The sequence below is a fragment of the Erythranthe guttata genome, chromosome 8 (assembly GCF_056151865.1).
Source record: "Erythranthe guttata isolate IM_541 chromosome 8, IM_541, whole genome shotgun sequence".
Classification (NCBI taxonomy): Eukaryota; Viridiplantae; Streptophyta; class Magnoliopsida; order Lamiales; family Phrymaceae; genus Erythranthe; species Erythranthe guttata.
This window is the reverse complement of record NC_142540.1, coordinates 2,596,924-2,621,589: the sequence shown is the minus strand read 5'-3', so window position 1 is coordinate 2,621,589 and position 24,666 is coordinate 2,596,924. Positions and strand designations below refer to the sequence as shown.

The 24,666-nt window shown below is 35.5% G+C and overlaps 3 protein-coding genes across 4 annotated transcripts; 1 reads left to right on the top strand and 2 right to left on the bottom strand.

Annotated features, from left to right (window-relative positions):
• Positions 1–427: 427 nt before the first annotated feature.
• On the top strand, positions 428–5,914 carry LOC105973005 (nicotinate phosphoribosyltransferase 1). Its single transcript, XM_012997999.2, has 15 exons — positions 428–1,044; positions 2,015–2,162; positions 2,434–2,553; positions 2,675–2,809; positions 2,895–2,956; positions 3,055–3,130; positions 3,292–3,393; positions 3,499–3,615; positions 4,018–4,076; positions 4,178–4,352; positions 4,451–4,585; positions 4,664–4,762; positions 4,846–4,954; positions 5,312–5,424; positions 5,507–5,914. The coding sequence occupies exons 1-15, from the start codon at positions 857–859 to the stop codon at positions 5,582–5,584; spliced, it is 1,716 nt and encodes a 571-aa protein (XP_012853453.2). The 5' UTR covers positions 428–856; the 3' UTR covers positions 5,585–5,914.
• Positions 5,915–6,035: 121 nt separating this feature from the next.
• On the bottom strand, positions 6,036–17,847 carry ICU2 (DNA-directed DNA polymerase). Its single transcript, XM_088821627.1, has 31 exons — positions 16,183–17,847; positions 15,234–15,530; positions 15,073–15,156; positions 14,844–14,918; positions 14,592–14,656; positions 14,169–14,259; positions 13,895–14,083; positions 13,359–13,522; positions 13,112–13,226; positions 12,454–12,633; positions 12,262–12,375; positions 11,656–11,775; positions 11,241–11,555; positions 11,032–11,124; positions 10,210–10,328; positions 10,051–10,123; positions 9,908–9,964; positions 9,716–9,808; positions 9,251–9,373; positions 9,073–9,170; positions 8,911–8,956; positions 8,288–8,401; positions 8,114–8,197; positions 7,861–7,974; positions 7,672–7,761; positions 7,506–7,582; positions 7,096–7,306; positions 6,883–6,936; positions 6,670–6,789; positions 6,496–6,570; positions 6,036–6,378 (listed from the first exon to the last, which is right to left on the bottom strand). The coding sequence occupies exons 1-31, from the start codon at positions 17,347–17,349 to the stop codon at positions 6,232–6,234; spliced, it is 4,764 nt and encodes a 1,587-aa protein (XP_088677753.1). The 5' UTR covers positions 17,350–17,847; the 3' UTR covers positions 6,036–6,231.
• A 2,333-nt stretch (positions 17,848–20,180) lies between these two features.
• LOC105975608 (PI-PLC X domain-containing protein At5g67130) lies at positions 20,181–23,285 on the bottom strand. 2 transcript variants are annotated; one of them, XM_013000809.2, is made up of 9 exons: positions 23,114–23,285; positions 22,916–22,987; positions 22,666–22,785; positions 22,441–22,578; positions 21,651–21,749; positions 21,241–21,544; positions 20,774–20,997; positions 20,587–20,673; positions 20,181–20,500 (listed from the first exon to the last, which is right to left on the bottom strand). In XM_013000809.2, the coding sequence occupies exons 1-9, from the start codon at positions 23,117–23,119 to the stop codon at positions 20,336–20,338; spliced, it is 1,215 nt and encodes a 404-aa protein (XP_012856263.2). In that variant the 5' UTR covers positions 23,120–23,285; the 3' UTR covers positions 20,181–20,335. The 2 variants fall into 2 exon arrangements, with proteins under 2 accessions (XP_012856263.2, XP_088677752.1); XM_088821626.1 differs by having other exon boundaries at positions 22,441–22,785; positions 23,114–23,253.
• Between the last annotated feature and the right edge of the window lie 1,381 nt (positions 23,286–24,666).

Here is a 24,666-nt window from a genome sequence, read left to right as displayed (position 1 = left end):
CTTCGAGAGGTAATTAATTATATGCTTACACTTGATTATTTAGGGTTGTTCACTCGGCTGGTAAATTGATCGAAGCAAATCGAACTGAAAATTTGGTACGTGCCAAATATCAAACTGTAATTCGTTCGATAAATATTTGTTGGAACTCGGTCCGGTATGCCGTACCGAATACCAAAATATTTAATAAATATGTAATTTTTTTTCTTTTATTTTAAATTCTTTAATGTTATAACAAATTATAAATTACTTTTAGATTCCTAATTTTTTTTTCATTGTTTATAAATTAGTCTCTAACTCTCTATTGATAATTATTTCATTTTTGTTTTTAAGGTCAATTATTGAAATTTAAACGTTAAATTCAAGAATTAATTAGTTAAATAATTTTTTTTACATTTTTTAATATATTTAAAAAAAATCTTTTTGTTTTATTTCCCTTTTTTTTTGTGTGCACCAAATTTGGCGACCCCAGCAGGACGGACTCTCTCTCTCTTCTCTCTCTCTCTCTCTCTCCTCTTTCTCTCTCTCTCTCTATTTGCGGCTCCTCAGTTTCAGAAAGTTATATTTACTTTTCTGAGTTTTTGTTTTTGCCCTCTGCACCATATCTCTCTGCTTTCATTGGACTCCATTACTCTCTTCTTCTTCTTCTTCTTCTTCTTCTTCTTCTTCTTCAGTTTCGCTTGAATTTAATATAATATATACATACAATTAATTATACATCATATAATTATTAATTGCTTCGTTTTTTTGAACGATTTAATCACATCCGGCCTCGTCGTTTTGATGCGCGCACACAATTGTAGGGAGTGATTTTATTGGAGTAGGATTCGATTGTATTTATTTTATATATTAGAAAATAATGGCGGCGCCGGTGGTGGCGAATGGCCCTGGAAAGGAAGAGAATCGCGGCGGCGGCGGCGGCGGCGGCGGCGGCGGGAGCATCGGCCGTCCCACCAATCCAATGGTGACGCCTCTATTGACGGATCTCTATCAGTTCACCATGGCCTATGCTTATTGGAAAGCCGGCAAGCACAACGAACGCGCAGTGTAACTGCCTTTTTTACCATCCTTTGATTGAATTTCCTTTTTGATCGGTTTATTAATTGCATGTTGTTTTGTAAGATTTGAGTGATTTCTCTGATTTTATTGACTGGTTTGAAATCTGCGGTTTTATATAATATATGATGAGGTGTGCACTAGCTGGGGTTTGATACTTTAATTTATGGCTAGTTGTTTGTAAATCGTCCGCTTTAATGTAATATTTGTTATTTTTTAAGTGGTTTTTGTCCATTGTTTCACAGCATGTTATTTGAATTAAATCACTTGCAATTGGACTGACTAGTTCATCATCAGCAAACATATTGACGAATTGTTTTAATTTTGTTGGATGCGATATTTTTTAGAGAGTTGGTTGAGACAGATTTTTGTCAATTTGGAGTATCTCTCCCTTTATTACTTCTTTAATTGAGTGGACTATCATCAACTTGAGTCCTGCATCTTTGCTTTTTCCAGCAGTTGCATTTAAACGGCTACGATTGAAATCTATGTTTGTTCTAAGCAGCACACTAAGTTCAACATCTCTTGTAACTAAGTGTTTCAATTGCTTCATTGATTAAATGATTGAATGAGTTTCAGCAAAGTAGTATGATACATGCAGGATCACATGCAACAGTATACTGCCACAATGGAAAAAAAACGGACAGTCCATAAATTTAGAAATCAATACTCAATATATATAAATCTTGTGATTGCATACTTTGCAAAAATTATTGGTCGTTTTATCTTGGGAAGTTATGATGGTGATCTTTCCTCATTCTTGTTTGGGTCGATAGTTGTTTTGTTCATAGGTTTAAAAGATTTGATAAATACTTTCCAGTTCACTCGAGATGTCATAGGTCATTAGATAAGATAGATAGATATAGTTTTGAAATAGGGAAATTGCTTGATAAATCGTTTGCTCAATTACAGATTAACAATGTTTGAACAATTTCTTATTTGTAATATTATGTTCCTACAGGTTTGACTTGTATTTTCGGAAGAACCCCTTCGGCGGAGAATATACGGTATTTGCCGGTCTAGATGAGTGTATAAAGTTGATAGCGAACTTTAAATTCACGGAAGATGAGATTGCTTTTATTCAAGCCTCTTTGCCACCCTCATGTGAGGTATATCAAATCCTCTAACTATATATATATATGTAAATATTACGTGTCAGCTACATTAAAACGTGAACCATAGATTCTAACAAATCCTATAAGGCTCCAACTGTATGTAAAGATTACGTGTCAGTTATATCCAAACAAAATTCTTTTTAGACTTCCTTTATATGTGATAATCATAATGCTGGAAGAGATATTTAGTTTTATTTAATCCAAGCTACAATTTTCATACTATAACTATCCATAAAAGTTGGAACTTATCAATGCTTGAACTTAGATTGGCTTCTATAACTACCTCCGGGGAATAGATTGCTCTGATGTGGAGATACACGCCATTTCTGAAGGATTTGTTGTATTTCCGAAGATACCATTGATGAGGGTTGAAGGGCCGGTAGCTGTGAGTACTCTTTAATGACTATTTCTCAAATCTAGTATTCATTCCACATGTTGATTTCATTAATTTATTATTCATTTTAGTGTTTATTTTTACTCATTAATAATTGTCATTGTCTTTTAAGGTGGTTCAATTGCTTGAAACGCCACTTCTAAATCTTGTAAATTATGCATCATTGGTTGCTACAAATGCTGCGAGACATCGTTTTGTTGCTGGGAAGTCGAAACTTCTTCTTGAATTTGGGTTGCGACGGGCGCAGGTCATATAAATTCTCGACTGTATTTCATTTGAAGGATTGCTCTTTTTTATTAAATACTAAATGGTTCTCTCTCGTATTCGTGCAGGGACCTGATGGGGGTATAGGAGCATCAAAGTATTGCTATATGGGTGGATTTGATGCAACAAGGTGAATTTTTTTTTGTTCTACTTTAATTTTCACTTATTGTTAATCCTAATATTTCGTAAATAAGTCTCATATATGTTTTTTTTATCTGGTGCCGACAGCAATGTTGCTGCTGGACAATTGTTTGGAATACCACTTCGTGGAACACATTCTCATGCCTTTGTCAGCTCATTCATGGTAGGTATTATGCATATGCATTATGTATGTTAAAATTGTCTGAAATTAATATTACTTAATTTCCCCTCAAATTTCAGCCTTTATATATGACAATTACATATCAACATTACCCACTGAACATAATTTCAACAATTATCTCATTCAATAAAGTGATTTTGCAGAGCCCTGATGAGATCGTTGAGAAGTCGCTGAAGAGTTCTGATGGCTCAAGTGTTTGCAAGGATTTTGTTAGTTCAGTGCAGTCATGGTTAAGCAAATTAAAGGTGTGAATGAATTTCGTCATTACCATTTTACTTACCATTTATCTTATCTGTCTCTGATTCAGTATTAGTATGATGTTCACTGACTCAAAATTTTAACATGTTCAGCGGTCACAGTTATTAGGTGGAATTTTTGGGGAAACAAATCAAAGTGAAATAGCTGCTTTTGTTTCATATGCACTCGCCTTTCCCCAGAACTTTTTGGCCCTCGTCGACACATATGATGTAAGTGAACAATAGCTAATTGCTTGTTGGATTCTGTCGTTGATTATAATATTCATGTTAAGTAGAACCCTTCATTTTCGGGAGCTACATAATTGCTTCTAAATGATTTTGATCAAGAAGTATGGAATACTCATTGCTTCTCAAGGATTTCTCATTTTATTGGAGAAATCGCCTCAACTACTTCTATAAACCTTAAAGTTTCAAGAAATGCTTGATAATTTGGCTTCATAAAGAAAACACAAGCATCGAATTGTTGCTCTTCTAATGCATTGCAATCTTGATACAGTACTGGAGTTCCATGTATCATATAAATTTCAATTATTTCTTCTGTATTATTCAATTTCCATATTTTTGTTGATTTTCCATTCTCACTGATATCAGTTATTTAATTCACGTGAACAGGTTATGAGAAGCGGTATTCCTAATTTTTGTGCAGTTGCTCTAGCTCTAAATGATTTAGGGTGCGTCAAAAAGGCTTTACATAACTATTACTGCTTTACGTTTGAATCATTTATATTTATATTTCTTTTGATACCTATTATTATAAATGTTCTTTTTACAGGTATAAAGCAGTAGGTATTAGACTTGACTCAGGTGATCTTGCCTATCTCTCGTGCGAGAGTCGAAAATTCTTCCAGGGTATTGAGAAGGAATTTAAGATTGCCGGATTTGGAAAAACGAGCATTACAGCAAGTAATGACCTCAATGAAGAAACTTTGGATGCTCTAAACAAACAGGTAAAAAAGTCTATAGTTAGTCAAAAACCGATCGTAAATGATGCTATGATTTTCAAGACTCATATATATACTTTGCATTGTTAACTTCGTATGGTTAGGGACACGAAGTTGATGCATTTGGAATTGGAACTCATTTGGTTACGTGCTACGCTCAACCCGCACTAGGTGGCGTCTTCAAATTGGTCGAAATAAATAAGCAGCCTCGTATTAAGCTTTCCGAAGATGTTTCAAAGGTCTGATTCATCCTTGTAGTAGATATTATATCACGATTGTATTAAGCGATTGATTGAGTTTTTTTTTCCTTTTTTAAGGTTTCTATTCCATGCAAAAAGAGAAGCTACAGATTATATGGAAAGGAAGGTTATCCTCTTGTGGACATTATGACAGGCGAAAATGAACCCCCACCAAAGGTACATTTAATTTGTCTACTTCCCTTGGTTGTATATTCTCGTATCATTTGTTTCTTTAATTGATTTCATATTTTCTCTGATAGGTAGGTGAGAGAATATTATGTCGTCATCCTTTTAATGAATCGAAGAGAGCATATGTGGTGCCACAACGTGTAGAGGAGCTTATGAAGTGTTTTTGGCCTGGTCAATCAGGTACAACTTTTGTTATCTCTAATTTTGCTCTGTTTTGATAGTTAAATCGTAGCAAATCCCATTATGTCTAAATCAGATGCTTTCGTTACACAATTATGAAACTACTTGGAAATTGGTGGGATGATCTTCTTTTGTAATTTTTCAAAATTCAAAATCAAGCGCCTAAATATTTCATTTCCGTAAACAACAATATTGTGAAATATAATCTGAGTATTTCGTAAAAGCCTGCTTCTACATATACAAAACACTTCATGCCTCAAATTCCGAGTTTGGGGTTTTGAAGGTAGTATCTATATCTTATATACGTTGTACAAATCCTACTTTTTAATTCTTTTGGGGATATATGCAAATATGTAGGAAAAGTTAGAGAAGAATTACAACCGATTAAATTGATCAGAGAACGGTGCATTAACCAGTTGGACCTAATGCGACCTGACCACATGAGGAGGTTGAACCCAACACCGTACAAGGTACACTCAACCTCATCGAAGGCAGTTATAGCTTATTGTATTTGCTTTTATACGTGTTTTATGACATTTATTTTCTGGACAGGTAAGTGTAAGTGCAAAATTATACGATTTCATACACTTCCTGTGGCTCAACGAAGCACCTGTTGGAGAGTTGGAATGAGCACATTGCAACAAGACTTCGGAACTTATGATCCTCAAAATAAGTGTTCATTTTAGTAGTGCAAGTTTACAATTGTGCCAAAAGGGCTTAGATTTTAGTTTTTTTTTCCTTTTTTTGCTCCGACTTGTCTAATAGACATAATTTGCACAACATGTTCGCATCCGAATGTGTTTGTTGCATTCTTGTTTTATGTGTGCAGGAACAAAAATTTGTTTATAACTCTTTATATTTCCAAGATACTGAAAATCTCGTGGCCTTCTTATGGGTCCATTCGAGATTGTGGATTAGACATGATTTATTTAATTTTTTTAATCATGCAGTGTTAAGTAATCGATTGTGTTGTGAATATCATAACTAATGGAGAAATGATGAATAAAATTTGATTAACGAAAGAGAAATTACAGTTTTCATAATATACTGGATCTCAAAACGACGTCGTCCAATCAATAACTGTCATCAAAATATCTTCTATATTAAATTAACTGTCCGGGCAAATACAATGAACTAATTGAGTTCGGTCGGGTAAGCAGTGCATAAATTATACACTCAATATTTACACAAGCAACCTTTTTTCTTTAAAAGCTGACACACCAAATATGAACTCACAATCTATTTTCTGTACAAAATACAAAACACCCCTTTTCAGGCTAAACTACAACAATCAGGTCCTTCAGCTGCACCCATCCATAAGCGCATCTGTCGCGGATTTTCTGCACCGTCGATGCTGCCAATTCAACCCGAGGCCTGATTCTAGCAAGTTCTTTCTCCAAGGCCAATTTTTTATCACCCTCAATCTGAAAAATCGAATGCAATTTATACAAGTCAGCGACTCTATTTTTCATATAAGCACTACAAACAGTAATGTCTGCCGATAGCACAGACGAGCTGAGGGTAAGTAAAAATTATATAACCTTAGGAATGCAGCGCACGGTATCTAAGGTGTAGCAGAAATATGCAAGCTGCCTGTATAGATCTCCTTCCGTGTACTGATGGAAGTAAATCAAATACAAAAATTTTCAGTTGTTTCAATTTATCAACTGATACACGGTGGTTAAGAGGATAGTCAAAGTTCGGATGAGACAAACCTTTCTTACGAGATGTCCATTACAGCGGGGATAATTTGGACAAGTGGTCCCTCTCTTGGAATCACCAAGTACTCGAAGATTCACACTGCGGGTAGTGTAATTGCAGGTTTCGTCATCACACTGTAAGAAAATAAAGTTTAGTGAGGAATTAATATGTTGCATCCTTGTTGTAATTCAGTTGCAGCAATATAATTAGTATTTGAAGTAAAATACCGTCATCAGGCCCTTGTAATATTTTGACATAAACCCTTCAGCCTGTCTTTTTACCTGATAAAAAAGGGAGGGAAAAAAAGGCAGTCTCAACTGGAAGGTTTGCATATATTGGCCAGACTAAAACTTAATACACCGACAGATGAAAAGGTTTAAAGAGCAAGATAACGTCGATTTTACATGTAGTCCCTTTCAAGATGCCAAAAGCGAAAGTACCTGATTGGCTATAATAGCAGGAGATATTTTCCCGCCATCTCCTTCCTCTGGACATTTCGGACAGCACAAATTGTGCCAGAAGTTATTAGTCGATCCAGCTTGTTTATCTTCTGTATTGATCAATGCGTGTAGTGAGCTCAATATAGACGAGCATTCGAAGGTTTCAGAGCAACCAGGGCATGATAAAACCAAAGCTTCACAACCCCGATATCTGCAATTCAGACATAACATTAAATAATAATGCATTTATTCGGTGAAGCATTACAATAAATGCTAGTAGTCACAAAACAATGCAGCATTAACTGGGATAGGAAGGAAGTATTTTATGGATTGAACTTTCATGATGCATAAATGGTCTGCTGATATAGTCTGTGCATCTCCAAACCATTTTCAAACAAAGACATAAATACCTCTCCTCGTCATCTAGTGTAAACGCCAGCAAGCTGGACGGATCATTGTTGACAGGATCACTAGATTTATTCTGGAACTGAGAAATTAAGATTCAACTGTCAGTAAAGCATGGCATAACCAGGATTAAAAACATGCATATGAACCCTGAAACAATCAGCCATTTACCTTTGATGAGTCAAGCCCCAAACAATCAGCCAGACGTGCTGGACTTGTACCCTGAATTGACGCACATAGACGTGATATCACGGGATGAATCTGCATAACATTTAGTGAGCTAAGTGAACAAGAGGAAAGAGTAGAATATAAAAGAATCAATATAGCAGCTTCTACACTAAAGGCTAGAAACAATCGAACCTGCTGCGCGAGATAATAGTCAATGTCAATCATCCAGTTCTCATTATCCTTTTTTAGTTCATCGGGATGTCTTGCCCGTTGGGCAATTCCAACTGATGTAGACGAACCATTTCCCTACAAATAATGCACAACAAATCGTCATGTGTGCTATAAGTCTTACGGGACAGTTGTGAGTTGCAAGAGACTGATATGAATTACATCCACATCACCAAGAAAGGCAAGCAAAGAGAGATTAAACAAAAATGCGCCAAACCTGCTCACAGCAAATGATATAAGGAACTGTATCTCCAGCAGAACAACCAGTCACGTAGCCATTCCTCTTCAATCGAAGTGCTACCTAGGAACCACATAAGAAGAATTAACTTATTACAAGAAAGGATGATACTAAATATTTGAATCATGTGTTGAGTTGTGTTGTGTCATGTACTTCTACGTGAGGCTGAGATCTCGCATCAGGATATGCTTCAGGTGGTTTAGTGAGCGTCTTTGTGATCACATATTTTTCCAGCGGTATTTGCCCATTCCTCATTTCTTCTTGAACCTGCAATTGAATATATGCAATTTACTGATGATGACTATTCTGTTATAAACGTTACCAAATTGTTCTCCCAGAAATGGAGCTTAGTATGTTAATTGATTGGTATAAAAATAAGGAAAAACTTAATTTCCTTCTCGATCAATAATAAGCAATGAAGATCCAATAAACTTCTTCCTCGGACCATTTTTGTCTTAAAAACACAAGTCAAGGTGAAAATTTGCTGTGGACATATCTACTAGAGCCAAAGAAGTAAGTGCCAACTCTTGTAGACATCAAATGCAAACCCAGGTATCGGCTCCTAACAGAAAATCTTATGATTCACCAATATAAATATATATGTTCTAGGGAAGAAATTAAATGTGTTACCAGAAGAGGCAGCAATTCAATTTATAATACCATATGTCTACCTGCTACTAATACTAAATTTATTATACACCAAAAACTAAATAACGATAACAAAAAGTTTAAATTCTGCCATCATGTGAGGAAATACATCTAGCTCAGAAATCTACCTTCATGAGAGACTTATGTATTTCTTCAACAACATCCTCACAGGACCTGATTCATTTGACGCAAATGCAGAGAAGCTTTAGAAGACAATTAAACAGAGGCAAATTCAAAGTCAGTAACTTAACTTAATCCTGTTAGAGAATGCTTGAGGTAAGTAAACTAACCCGCCAGATAATATTTGACTGAGGCAGAAATCTCCCAATTCCTTTGACAGCAAGCTCCAGTCACGCCGAACTATATCAAGACCTTTCCGCTCAATAACCTGCAGAGAACTCAATTTGGTAATGCCACAGAAGATAGAACTCGAGTTCAACAGAATAAGCAAAGAACATAGGACTCCACCTCATAAGATGTATGATCCTTAAAATGCAATTTGACAGCTGCATATTTCTTCTTCTTGAGCAATAGCATTCTCTTGTACAAGCCATCGAGGTCAATCTCCAGACACTTATATTTCTTGTTAACCTATCAGATAAAATATTTATAAAAAAAGGTCAGCCTATGATATATCACATTCTGATAGGACATGTTAATTAGAGGACGTAAATATTAATCTCAGTGCAAAAAAATGTGAACAAGCGTTTAGCACATCAATTTTTTTGTCTTCATTCATACCAAACTAAATTTTCAGTGGACTTCAATTATAATAAACTGCCAAAATCAATTGAATGTTTTTTCAATGAACCAATCATTATAACACCATGATTTTAGCTGCATTTTAGTAGGATACGATAAAAATACAAATTCACCCCTTGAAACCGAAATGCAATGATTCCCCACAATGAAAAATATAGATTCAAAACAGACCTCTTGAATGACCTTCCTCGCTATTTCTTTAACTTCCTTGATATCATCAAGTCCACTATATATCATTATTGAATCTGTGTCACCATAAATAACCTGTTCATAAAAGAGAAGACTAGCTTCAGAGTTCCCCCAGTAGAAAGAGAGGAATACATGCCAATACCATAAACAAAGCAATTATGTGCATATACTGACCTCCAGGTTTAGAGTATTCTGAACCAGATCAACCGTGCTCTGTAAAATCTCTCTTCCCTGCACAAAATTTGCAAGTTTAGCCAATAGCATCTTCATCTCCAATTAAAGGCCATTATTCACCTTTTAACATATGGACTTCTTACTTGTAGTGTTATAAGTTCTGCAAGGGGTTTTGCATAGAATCTGGAGTTGGAGAATCCCAGGCATCCATACATGCTGCAGGAGATATTTGTTGAAACTAATAAACAACAAGAAACCAATGGAAGAAGCACAATAGAGGTTACGGGAGAGACAGCACACACCTATTTGCCGTTAGCTTTAAAGCTTGTTGTCGTATGTCAAGCTGCTGAACATTGTGTGGGGACGCATTTTTCAACATTTCTTTCACCTTTTTTCTTCTTTCCACCAAATTCTTAAGCAACTACAGAAATGCAGTTGTATGATACAAGATCACGTGTAAGCATATCTAAGAATAAAAACCTTGTCTAATCAATAAATTGCTTATGTACCTACTAATTCAGTTATTTATCACCTTTTTATTTGCGGGTAATGGCGTGGAGGTCCCTGACACACTAACTTAATTAAACTAGGTATACTTCTATTTTTTATGGGCCTATTTAAAAAAGGTTGGCCTTGAGCTGATAGATAATTGCCCCATTTGTTTGTTCAAATCAACTGATGGAAAATTTGACAAGCTGAGGATAAGAGGTTCAGAGCACATGCGTTCAGATATAGTTGTGTCTTGATGCACAGGACCTAGTGATCTATGAATTTGTGGATGCATTATTAAAAAAGCCAGGTCAGGACTATTCAGTGTATTATACATTCGATAAAATGACTCTATGGAATAATAAGACATAATGGAACTAGCACTATTCGAAGGTTTTATGTTTCTTAACCTTTTCGGTATCCCTATTATACCACTATCACTAAGTTAGAATATGGATTAACTATGGTTAATTAGGTAAAAATGCGATTGATGTCACAATTAATGCATTATACTCTTCATTTCATCTATTTTGAAGCTTGGAATAATTGATATTGTTTAGGTTCTTATTAAGTATTCTTTGTTAACAGCTTTTATTGCCAATTCTCATAAAAGCATGCATATTGATATGATTTACCTCTGGTAGAACTCCAGGCCTTTTACTAGTTGGCAAATGAGGAACTAATTCATCCGTAGATCTATCCACAGTAGTAAAACAAATATTATATTCCTGCAAAAAAGATGAGTAGATAGATTAACATCATAAAAAAAATATATTCGAAAGAAAACAGTTAGAGACAGGAGGGAAGAGCTAGAAGAGGTTAAAAGAAAAAATAAGTAAATAACCCGAATAATAGAGGGGTAAAGACTGTTAAAATCCAGTAGTAATATATATTTGTCATATAGTCCTTTCTTTGGCTCCAACACCAATCCACCAGCATAGGAACCTCCCTTTTTGTTTTTTCCATGGTGATTTTCTGCTGGCTCTTCAACAGAATTTATATCATCTGGGACAGTTTCTTTTCCCTCAACACCACTACTAATTTTATGCTTTTTTGTCCTTGCCTCCTTGGACTGGGCAAAAAATTTGTCTGGGACGATAAATTTCTTCGCATGGAATGCATGTAACAAAAGATATTCCACTCTTTGAGCCCTAGCACCCTGAAATTAGACAGAAATAAAGAATTTTAGAGCTTGCAATTTTTTGTTACAATGATTTGATGAGATTATACATCAACCTAGATCTCTTACAAAATTTCACCTGGAGAGTTTTATGCCAAAGATTGCCACTAATATTAGTCAGTTGATGTGTGAGTGGAAGAACACTCAAATGGAACATGAGCTCCATAGACAACCATGCATCTGTTTCACCATATTCAATCTGCAAATAGTGGAATTGTTAAACATTTATGAAGTCATCAGGTAACACAGTTTAAGCTGAGATATCAGATGATCTCTGCAAAATCAGAAAATAGGCTTGACCATTACTCTAAGAAAAAAATAATATTAAGTGGTCAAGGTGCTAGCAACAGGAGCATAAGGAGAAATTTCATCTGCAAAGCAAACTGGTAACCCATACTTTTCAAAAGAAACAGCGAAACCTAGAGTCTGGATTTAAAAAGTATGCATTAAATTTTAAGGTAATCTAAGTTCCACCATTTTAGATTATAAAGATACAGTGGACTTGACATACAACAGAATACATGAAATACTGATCGACTTTCAGTGAACTCTGAGATCAAAGACAAATTCATTTCAGATATCCTGCCCCGTCAATATTATTTCAATAAAGAAATAAATAATTCATGATATATCCTATTAGTTGAAAATGAAAAATCAACATTTTAAAGAGAATGCGGGGACTTACAAGCTCCATAAGAGATTGAGAACTTTGAAACATTTGAGGAATATCGTGTGGAGTGATCTCCTTACGGTCCTTTTTCAGCTGTTTCTTTGCTAGTTCTGTCAAGGAATAGCTCACCTGGAAGAAGCGGAAAGCAACAAATAATAAGGAATAGTTAGAACTCCTAAATGATACAACACTAAAACACTAACCCACCTCCTTTAGTAGATCACGAGAACAAATATAAGTATCACATAGGAGACGGCCGGCAATGCATGACATGATTCCTGGACTTGCTCCTGAACCAAACACAGAGCTTCCTTTATTAAGTTTGGGCATTGTAGACCGCTTGAGTCGGCCTATTTTGGACCACATACTGCTGGGCACCCTGCAAGCCTACGAGATGCAATATGTGACCAAAGAGACCAAGTGACGAAAGGCATATAATAGGGTTCAAATGCCATTCAACTGAATAAAAGAGTTAAGAAAATAGTAAATACTGCAAAAAGGAGTTGGTTGAGTATTGAAAAGCTGACATAAATAATAACATGGAACAGCAAATCCTTTAAAAAATTAGCTGGTTGAGTGCTAAACAGCGGATGATTTACGCCATTTCAATGCGGCTTCATTAGTGCAAATTGATATATATTAGTAAAATGAGAAGCCTAGAAAAACCATTACATTATGAGATACAAAAGTGCTGCACTATACTATCATTTACAACATCCAGAATGCAAATTTGGTGCCAAAGTATAAACTTGTTCACACACAGCAAAAGTGATGGCCATGGACGAATAATAAAATCAAAACTGTAATCTAAAAAATAACATGCCTTTATATCCAAGTCTTGAACAAAGGTTTTGTAGTTAAATACCTGAATTCTGTGAAGAAGTACATCTAGGTCAAACCCAGATATATTGTGCCCAACTAGAAAATCACTATCCAATTTGTGCAACTCGATCATCAAGCGATTTAACAAAGCCCTTTCACTGAAATTTCAAAAAGCATTTAACACGTAGAAGATATGTTAAAAAATGGAAGAAGTGCGTCTAAGAAAACAAAAATTGGCCAACAAAGGAGGACATGAATCAAAGCATTGACACAGTTGTAACAAAACATGCCTGCTTTCATAGCAAACAACATTTGACCCGGCCTTCGCATTTTTCTCAGCTGCCTCCTTCGTAAAACCCATCGGAAATATGCCTCCCTCAAGTCTACGCACTGCAGTAAAATGACTTAGCATGCCTGGGCGAGTCCATTCTGAGGCCGCCATGGGAGTATCTATCTGAAGATTCATCGCCCAGTTAATAGGCTTATATTTATGACTTAAGACTTAAGCAGATTCCACTCGACCGGCATGATAACCTGGAGTGCAATTATTAACTAATACTAACCAAACATGGACTACCCTAACAGTTGAAATTTATTGATAGCTCAGTTACTGATACCCTTCAAATAGGTACTTATGATATCTGAATCATGGTTTTAACAGGAAAGGGACATTGAAAAATAAAAGGTCAAGATAAGAAAATAAATGGACAAACAGTTGCTTATCATTCATCTATCTTTAAAACAAAAACGAAGGGCATGCTAAACATAAAATCAGAAGCAACAAGAAATTTGATAAAGGAAAATCAGGATAGTTCATATGCTATACCTTAGCCCTATGGCAGCAAATGACAGATGCCGAGACAATTTCGTTTACATTCTGTTTCTCGTTGATGATAGTTTTTAAATTAATTGCCGTAACTACTACTGGAGGAATCACTGCAACATGTGTCGAGGAAGTGGAAACTTGAATATCCTTTGGGAAATCAACAGTAACCTCAAACTTGCACCAGCTCACCTGTTCAGAATGTGAAAGAAGCATCTATTACATGACGAACACAGCAGTATAAATACATAACTAGGTTACCTATAAAAGGACTCACACGTTGAGAAGCTGTACAGCTGGAGAATTTTGAAATTGATAGCCATGATGGTCCTTTTATTTTCCTTTTAATCAGAAAAAGCTCCAAGCCACTGAAATAAACAGCAATCATTAGAATCCTTTTTTAAATAATAGGGTATCACGGGGTACATAAATTTGCCACCATAAAACTACATCTAAATTCGCTGAGAAATTATCAAAGTCCTAAACCAGGAGCAAATCACAAGTACGGACACTGGATGTCAGATGTACACATAATACGTGGTGCATTGATAAAAAAATATTCATGGATGTTTTCCTCTATAACTACTATTAGAAGCTTGTCATCACTTAAGAACCCAACAAATCCTACAATCTTTTGGCACCATTCATAGGGGATCTTCAGCAAATAACATGACCAGCAGCAGACGACATTAACTAATACCTGTTATGAGTTCCAAGCAAAGCAGAGAAATGCTCTCCCTTGAGGTCTGATGGTAGTGGTGGATCCTATAAAGCCAAAGAACAATGAAGTAAATGGAAAGTGATTGAGCCAAATAAACTTCAAATTTGTTACCATTCCCCTAACATGTAGTGTTCAGAATCAGGCTATGAATATCAAAGTCTTGCTTGAATTACCACATATAGCGGTTGAGAACATTCATAATGGATTTGATGAACTGAAATTCCAGTATACCTTGAAAGGATAGCTGATCTTGAGGACATAATTCTTCCCGTGAGGTATGTCTGTTCTCTCAAATGCATAATTTCTCTACAAGAGAAGAAAAGAAGGACAGGAGTCGGGGTTTCAAGCTTATAACTCAACAAGACTTCATTGGAATGACACGAATCAAGAAGTCAATGTTGTGGATTTCAACTATTTAACTTACAGATATATAATTAAGAAAATATACCACTTTACAAACCTTAACAAGTGCCATGCTGAAACTTGATATATTTCGGTCTATTAACTGTTTTCTCATTTCAGTCTTCAGTTCTGATGCTACCTCCTAACAAAGAAATTTAATCCATTAAAAGGAGCAGAAAAATAGAGTGAATATAAAAGTATGCTATGGCACAATCTTACATGAAGTTGAGTCCTTAAAGCTGTTTTAGACTCTTCAACAAGTTTCTCTAACTTTGATTTTGTGTCTTTGAGATCTGTGGATGACGTGGATGGCTTTCTGGACTTTTCACCAAGTCTCTCTTGCTTTATATTTAAGTCCTTAGAATCCATGGGGGATGCTTGAGATTCTTCAACCTTTTTCTCTAGCTCTATAATTGAGTCATTTTCAATGAAAGAAACAGTTGGGAATGCATACACGCATCTCTCCATGTTTTTTACAACCGCACAGCAGCTGTGGTATGTACCTCCAGATTTGACCTTAATCACAATAACCCAATCAGATGTCAAATTAAAGAATTATCACTTGCAGTACCTTTTGAGCCAGAATAATTCCTATATGCGTATATGATGATTTCTAAGATACATGTAGTTATTTAAGGGGACAAGCAATAGAGTGCTATTTGATTCTTTTTTAAGAGTTTCATTAAAATACAAGTATAAACATAATAGTGATGTAGAACGATTGAGAAATTAACCAAATTTCACAAAATTAGATAATGGTGTAATGGAAGTTCACAAAAATGGTCATGTAAACAAGAATTATCCAGATGGTGCACTTGAACAAAAGGATGGAAAAAAAAAAAAAAAAAAAAAAAATGCAGCCCCCCCGTAAAAAATAAAAACATCCCTAGTAAAGCAGCAAGTGACCGACCCCTCCCCGAGAGTTGTAATTAGAAAGTACAAAATGCCGTTCTGCAACTAGAAATAGTATTTAGTAGGTTTACGTAACTTACAAACACCCTAAAGTGCTTTCTACAAGACAAAGGGGGGTATATAGAATTATAGATCATAATCAACTTCACTTCGAAACTCAGAAAGCACTCAAAGATTAGCTGTAAATTGGTAGAGAAAACAAATACATAAGAATATGCATAACGCCATAACGGGAACAATGTAAAACACGGTATACCTTTCCAAAGAGATAAACATTCCCAGCATTTGCACCATAAATCTCCTCATGAGCATCAAGTATGTAGAAAGGCAATGATCCATTGCTATCCACTTCAAATTCCAATTTCTCCTCGTCACTCGTGCCTTGCTTCGCCTCCAGCCCACATCCATTTTGCCCTGCGCTTAGTATGGCTTGCCACCCTACAGTTGCACTTAAGGATGGATCTTTCGCCTCTTCCATTTTTGCATTGAGAGAAAATACCTTTTTCTCCACCTCCTTCACTTCATTTTTTTCCAGCAAGCACTCTTTAACCTCACATTCTGTAGTGTCACTGTTCTCCTTTATTTCCTCACTTTTTATTACGTCGGATGAATTACTTCCTCTCTCAGTGACAGGCAAACTATTTTCCCCGGCAATTATACTTTCACCGTGTTCCAACTGATCCTTCGACGAATCACTATTCGCACCATCAAAACTGCCATTGATCTCACTAATTTCATCCCTAACCTCTAAATTAGCACTACTAAGAGCAGGCTTCTCGATTTTAACAGGTAAAAGTCTCGAAGAAGGCGGTGCAACCCCGTTCAATTTACTCGATCCCAAATTAATCGAATTGGCTCTCCTCCTCCTCTCCCTATCACTCTCATCAGGTGCAAACTCAGCAATCACATCATCAACGATGCTATCACACGTCAAATTCATTTGCTTGTCTTTCTTAAACACGGACGAAGTAAACATATTCGAAATGCTCTGCTTACCCATTAAGGCGGCTGCCGACGCCAGAGCGGTTGGTTTTTTCACGGTTTGCTTCTCCTTTTCCGGATTGGATTTATTTTTCTTTTTCTTCAGCCTTCCAGATTCTCCCTCCGATTCTTCGGAGGATAAGGAGCCTCCGGCGAGAGACCAATCCTCTTCCTGGCCTTGGTCGCCGTACCCTAGGCCATCGTCGTCGACGATAAAACCCTCATTTTCTTCGCGGCGCTTGGCGACCAAAGCTGTGTACTCGTCTTCATCCACGGTGTCGTAAATTGGCTGCTCCATCCTGATCTGGAAGCCTCCGCCGTCGATCTCACGGCGACCGCCGCGTCGGATTGCCCTGAGACGCTCGAGTGCCTCCGTACGCGGCGTGGCAGTGACGCCCCGGGCCCGCTTCCTGCCTCCCACAGCCTGCTGCTCGTCGGACATTTTTTATTTTTTTTTGTACTCTTTTTCTCCTATCTGTATGTGTATTTCACTCCCAAGATCCGGTGTTGCGAGATGGAAAGGATGAAAATGGAGGTGCGAATGTTACAAATGGCGGGAACTTTACATTTTCGCGCCAAAATTTGTCGTCGTTTCCCCCAATTTGGGAACCCTTTTGGGCCATGTGCCAAAAAATCTTCAATCTTAACGGGCCAGGATTGGGCCCATTGAGCGTGTGCATTCGTTAAATGTTAAAACTAATTAATTTTACGACTACCCCTGAGTTATTGTTAAATTACGGAAACCCCCTTCTTGTTTGGGTAATTATAGTCAGCTCTCTTAATCATGTATTATCTTACGAAGAAACATATCCCAAGATAAATTTAGAGATGTTAAATCAGCAAAAGCGAACCGAAATTTTGATACGCCAACATTTCATACCGTTTACCGAACTAAATATACGATTTGGTTCGGTACATAACCGAATTACATAAATTTTATGTAAAAATATTTAAAATGAGGGGTGGTTGCAATTAACCAAACAAGAAGGATTTTTTCGTAATTTATCCATATGTCAGGGGACAGGGATGGCCGTAATTTGCCTTTTTTTTATTATCATTATGGTGTTTGAAAAGTTTTTAATGAACTTTTTTCTTCATGATTTATTTTAGGGTCCATTTGGATAGAGGGATTTGGGGAGGGATTTGATTTGGGGAATGGATTTGAAATGACTCCAATTTTGGAGTCATTTGAAATCCATCACTATTGCTCCAAAATCAACTAAAAACGAGGGGTGGGGATTTGAAATCCATCTCCAAATCCCTCAATCCAAACAAGTCCGAGGGATTTGTTATTATGGATTTGAAATCCCTCCCTCAAATCCCTCCATCCAAATGCACCCTTAAAGTATTTGCAAAATAAATTTTTAATCCTATAAGCAATTCAACCAATACATATTAGAGTATATTATATTATAATAACTCTCCTAATATTAGGATTCTATTATGATTCAGTTACCTAGATTAGTTAGGATTTAGTTACCTAGTCAAACTCTATTACCTTGGACTATTTCTCTATATATATATATTCCATGTAATCAACCCATAACACAATGGGGGTTTCTATTACGTATTATTATTTCTCTCTTCTCCTTTTCTAATATTCTTCCTATATGGTATCAGAGCACCAGGTTTAGGTTTTTTTTTTTTTAACCTAGCCGCCATGGAACTTCTCTTCTCCATGTCGGTGAAAACCTAGCCGCCTTTCTTCTCTATGGCGGCGACCACCCATATTTCTCCCTCCCCGGTGGTGGTACTCTTAATATCTTTTTTCTTCTATCTTTTCCATGAAGACCACCCGAATTTTCTCCCTCCCCCGGTGGTGCATCTTCTATATATTTTTTCTTCTTTTTTTTCTTCCTCTTCTCTTAGCCGCCTTTCTTCTCCATGGCGGTGACCACCCATATTTCTCCCTCCCCCCGGTGGTTCTCTATCTTCTTCCTCTTTTCTTCTCCATGGTCTAAAACCTAGCCGCCACCTCTTCTCTTCCCCGGTGGTGCATCTTCTCTATCTCTTTCTTCTTCTTCTTCCTCTTTTCTTCTCCATGGTCTACAACCTAGCCGCCGCCTCTTCTCTTCTCCATGGCCGGCGAATACCACCCAATCTTCTTCTCCCCTCTCTCATCTTTTCTCTCTATCTCGATCAAAAAAAAAAAAAAAAAAAAAGTTTTCTTATTTTTCTCTCACCCGCCGTTATTATTATTATTATTATTATTATTATTATTATTATTATTATTATTATTATTATTATTATTATTATTATTATTATTATTATTATTATTATTATTATTATTTTTTTATCAATTGGACAGATATTTCCACAGAGGAATTCTCTAGCAATGTGTTTCGCGGTTTCTGTCCAGTCTTCACGTTTGAAGTTTATTCGTTTTGAAGTTTATTCGTTCCGACTGCGGGAGCGTGTTAGCAAGGGATTGTCCAGTCTTCACGTTCGTCACGTTTCGACTGCGGGGGCGTATTAGAGTATATTATATTATAATAACTCTCCTAATATTAGGATTCTATTATGATTCAGTTACCTAGATTAGTTAGGATTTAGTTACCTAGTCAAACTCTATTACCTTGGACTATTTCTCTATATATATATATTCCATGTAATCAACCCATAACACAATGGGGGTTTCTATTACGTATTATTATTTCTCTCTTCTCCTTTTCTAATATTCTTCCTATATTTGCCAATATATTATATTATTTATTATTTTTTTAATAACAAGTGGGGCCGGCCTCACAATACAACTAAGCTAGTGAGATCTGCATTCTGATCCGAGGATGTAAGAAGTACAAACTGAGGGTCGATTCCTTGAAGCTCCCATCGTACAATCAGCAACTGCAGAAGCTTCCACACTTTCCTGCAAAACCTAGCCGGAACCAAAACCCGATTCTCGTTTATCGTCTCCCGTGCTGGATCCATCCTAGTACTTAATTTCTCCGATCTTCGTATGTTTGTATATTGAATTACTTACATACGTGTATATATACACACACGCGCATGCGCACACACCCAAAGTAACAATGCACGTCAAGAGCATGACAAAAAGGACTTAGCCAAAAAAATTGATGTTTTAAATCTCATGTGCAGAGCATGAATTGAACAACTTGTTTACGTGTCGTTGTACGTTTGTTTTCCCTTAAACAAACTTATTTTACGAATCAATTAAAATATTTTCATCTTTTTTTTTGTTTATTAAATAAAATTGGTTCGATTTCGTCTGTAAAATGTACAAGTTGAAGAAACATACATCAACCGGACAAAAAATTCAGACGAGGCTTTTTCCGATATATAACATTCACAGCCGAAATCTTTCATATATACCCTCTGAAATTTGTATACATGTGGTTTATAAATATATAAATAAATATTACCAATTTATTTATCAATTACAGTTTAACTAATTTACATAAATAATATTATTAGAGCCAGATAAGAACAATGGCTAAGATTGTCAAAATAAACCAATGGTGATAAAGAGGTTTGCTTATTGGAGAATTGTTTCCAATCTCGTCGGTAGGCGATAGCTGAGCTGGCGGTGGAGGCGAAAGCACAGGTACATCACACGTACCAAATGTTGCATTTACCTGCCATATTTTCATATAAATCTTTATATATATATATATATAGGAAATTAAATTTTTCGAATTATACAATAAGGTAAAAAAGTTACTCTGCAGTAGGCAATGTTGCCGCATCCGCAAGTTAAATGCCCGTTTGCTTGATCAACAGCTTCCGGAGCTCCGCCTCCGTCACTCATCTGCGGAAAGAAAAAAAAAACAATATAATTATTTTAAGTTCAATTTTTTTTTTTTTCTCTTTATAGTCAAATATGAATTCATAGAGATTTCATTTTGTACTTTATAAAAATCAACTGCAATGAAATTGGGCCAGCGTTTTCCGCCTGCTTCGTAACATGTCTTCGTCATACTAATCAGCGCAGCAGAGTTATCCACACAAACTCCCGTTAAATTAGGGTTCGTCGAAAAGTAATTCACGAGAACAAGAGATCTCGAAAGTGTATTCATAGGGGAAGATTCCGCTCGATTCGGACAAGAACCAGCTTTCATTCCATCGTTTCCATCTGCATATTGAATTTATAAAACATTACATTTCGACAATTAATTCGTTAAAAAAATAAAATTATCGAGCCTCAACATTTGATAATATGACCACTCATGATAAGTTTTCAAGATTTGATCTCATGTAGAAACTGTAAAGTGGCATAGCCAGCACATGGCCGACAGGGGGGTCATGGCCCCCTTCTAAAAAATAATAGTATTTTATATATTTTTCGAGTAATTGTGTGGGGCCCCGCATTACTCACACTGGTTTTCGACAACGTATTTCCATTCATAGGCGATATTTTCGGAAGCTTCCTTTGATGATTTCGAGGTGAAAACTACCAACCGTTGATTCTTGGAAACCATATCATCCACCGTCGGCCAATCTTCACCATTTTGAGGCATTCGAGAAATTGGGAATAAATATTGATTGAGCCCGGATGAATTGAACACTTTTGTCAATCCTTGTTCCGATGTCACGTAATCCTCGATGAATATGGTCACAATTTCCGAAGGATTGTCTTTGAGGAAAGATTCGATTTCTCTCAATACATTAATCGCAGGTTGCTGGAAATATATAAAATATAAATCCAAACATTGAATTAGTAATTAATGGCAATAAAATTAAGCGAATTAGGGCGCGAAATCGAGAGCAATTACAATTTATACTTACAAATGCAGTCACGTTTAAACACTTGCCACCGAATGAGTGACACAGCCAAATGTCGTCGTTGAAGTCGTACATGTCGAGCATTAATCCTCGAACACCGTTCTACGAAAATGTAAAAAAACTAAATTATCGTAATTTTTTAATTTAGCATTTTTTTTTTATATCGTTAAGCACGTTGATTAGTTCCTAATCAAAGAAAAAACTTAATGAGTAGCAAGTGGCTAACTAGACTAGACCTAATTATTTTGTATTAAAGTTGTAGCAAACAACCGGTCCAATTTTCCAATTATAATTTATGTGTAATAATAACTATCAGAAAAAAGACACATATATATGTATTATAATATATATATATATATATATATATATATATATATATATATATATATATATATATATATATATATATATATATATATATATATATGTAATTATTGATGTCACTTTATTAGGTAGAAATAGTTGAAACTTCAACTACCGCAGCACAAGGTACACTTTTTTTCCAGTCAATTATTAACTACTACTACTCAAAACACCATAAATTCAAATTAAATTACAATTTTAATTTATGAAAAAACCCCTATTGTTTGTATAATTACAGTCACTCATTTTTTAAAAATATTTTCACATAAAATTTCTGTAATTCGGTTATTTACCGAACAAAATCATATATTAAACGGTATGAAATATTGGCGTACCGAAATTTCGGTTCAATTTTACCAATTTAACATCCCTAGAGGGGGTATTTTCGTAAAATAAAATAAATGAAATTGTACATGTACGGTGTGTGTACCTTGAGTTGATCGGAAACTGAATCGTCCTGATTGGTCGGGGCGAGAAGACCCGACCCGGTACCAGATGTTGACCCGGTTCGAGCAAACGAGTTGTGGGTCGTCAGCCATGAATACTTATTAAATGGCAGCCCTTTGACCTGTTCCCAAAATACAATACGTAAAACACCCCAAAATTCAACATAAATTAAAAAAAAAAAAAAAAGAAAAAAAAAAATGAAAAATGCCTTGGTTGTGGGAATAATTGGCTGGATGCGGGTGCATCTGGGTCTGGTGTTGCCGTTTGCAAGGCAAGTGCCACAGTTTAATCCGGCGTCGCAATTACTGTCTGAACATGTTTCACCAATCTGCCAATATATATATATATATGTATATATATCACGGAAAATTAATTTGTTTATTAATTTAAAATTTATTTAATAAATGTGTTTCCGATGATACATATGAGCAAGAATAAAAAAAATAAAAAAAAATTACCTTGAGAGCAGAAGAATAGGTTAAGAGGAAAGTTGCGATGAAGAACAACTTTATGGGCAGAAAATTGACACCCTGTAATTAAATTAAATTAAATTAAAAAATAAACGTTAAAATGATTGAAATAGAATCAGAAAAGGTAATAAATAATTTAATTATGACGAAAAAAGCTGCCAGGAAAAAAAGGTGTTTTTTGCGTGCCTGCATTTGGAGAAGGTTGAACGATTTAATTTGCAGGGAGATGTTATTGAGAAAGAGAGAGACGTACGCCTTTTTATATAACTTTATTTCTTTTCAAATTTATAATTATATATTTATTTATTTTAAGAAACATATTAGCTTCTAGAATAACAGAGGATGTCTTTTCTCGGACAATGAGAACACAGGTACATGCGGAATTTTATGCATGTAGGCGATTTGTTATTTGTTATTTTTATTTTTTTTAAGGTTTGAAAGGTATTTAACATTTTTATTTCAAATACCACCGTATTCCCTCCGTTCCTAAATAGGTGTCGTTTTTCACTTTGTCACAAATCTAAAAAATCTCGATAAATATGTCTTGATTTTAAGAAAATAGATATTGATGGACCAAAATATCCTTGCTTATTAATTAATGCAGGAAGAAAGTTAATAAGGGTAAAATTGAAAAATAAGCAATTAATACAACATTGGAATTGCGAAGTGACAGATAATATGGAACAAAAGAGACATATATTATGGAACATAGAGAGTAATATAATTTTAGGAATGTGATAAATGTCATTTCAATTTTAAGAATACCGTTTTAACTTCAAACGTGATTTTACCTAAAAGTTAAAATAATTCGAATTCTACAAATAAAGTTCAGACTCACTCCCATTTTGCCTAATATGTGACCACATTCGGTCCAAGGACGGACAACTTGCAACATGACATAGATCGAGGTACGGCCTACTCGTGGCTCAAAAGGAAGCAATCACACAACAAACGAAACGAAAACAAACTCGCCCTCAATAGACAAGCACATCTCGAAATAGTCATCACTTCCACGTGTGATCCGACCACGAACAAAGTATGGGGGCATCTCTACGACAAAATACGATCTTGAGATACCAGGAAAGACTCTCTTTTGTATTCTAATACACACTTATTTTTACTGTAATCTTATACTACTGATTTAACTGTCATAGTGTCAGCACTGGAAAACCCTTCACCGACGCTCATTTTTGCAAGTTTCCTAGGGGCACGTGGGCGTTTTTGATCCAAGCCCATTTTTTATTTCGTTATTTTTATCAAGTGTGGACATTAATTTATTTATCTTTTTTGGTTTTGAATTTTGCATAACATTCAAAACGAAGGCCCTTGACTTATGTTTCAAGTCATTCTTAATTACGAATTCTCAAGAAAATAAAAATCTCCCAAAGTCAATATGAATTTGTTTGAGGAATTCTTACTACAAAGATTCTGTTTTTTCTTTTTTCTTTCTTCTTTTAAATAAATTTAATTCCAATAGAGAAAAAAAAATAATATATTAACTTAAAAGCCGATAATATGACAGTTGAAAATAGAGCATATAGTTGGGCCAATAGTTATGTATTGGGCTAGTATAGTAAATGAAGCCCAACTATAAGAGATATTATTTAGGAAAAAAAAAAAGAAAAAGAAAAAGAAAATTTAAATCAGGAAATGGACAATGTGGATTTAGTATAGAATATTAAAAGTTGTAAAATTGGAATGGACTTTCGTCTTTCTGGGCCAGAATGGTGCCCAATAGA

Bases quoted from the DNA above. Each gene is read 5' to 3' on its own strand.
- ICU2 (XM_088821627.1), bottom strand. From the start codon at position 17,349: ATGTCCGACGAGCAGCAGGCTGTGGGAGGCAGGAAGCGGGCCCGGGGC. The intron at 14,260-14,591 runs GTATTAGTTAAT...TGTTTATTTCAG, and splicing joins TTGCTTGGAACTCATAACAG to TGGCTTGGAGCTTTTTCTGA. The intron at 9,809-9,907 runs GTCAGTATATGC...TTTTATGAACAG, and splicing joins AGAATACTCTAAACCTGGAG to GTTATTTATGGTGACACAGA.
- LOC105975608 (XM_088821626.1), bottom strand. The intron at 22,786-22,915 runs GTAATTTTTTTT...ATATATTGGCAG, and splicing joins CCTATTCTTCTGCTCTCAAG to ATTGGTGAAACATGTTCAGA. The intron at 21,750-22,440 runs GTACACACACCG...ACATTTTCGTAG, and splicing joins CAGTTTCCGATCAACTCAAG to AACGGTGTTCGAGGATTAAT.
- LOC105973005 (XM_012997999.2), top strand. From the start codon at position 857: ATGGCGGCGCCGGTGGTGGCGAATGGCCCTGGAAAGGAAGAGAATCGC. The intron at 3,616-4,017 runs GTAAGTGAACAA...TCACGTGAACAG, and splicing joins CCCTCGTCGACACATATGAT to GTTATGAGAAGCGGTATTCC. The intron at 5,425-5,506 runs GTACACTCAACC...TTTTCTGGACAG, and splicing joins TGAACCCAACACCGTACAAG to GTAAGTGTAAGTGCAAAATT.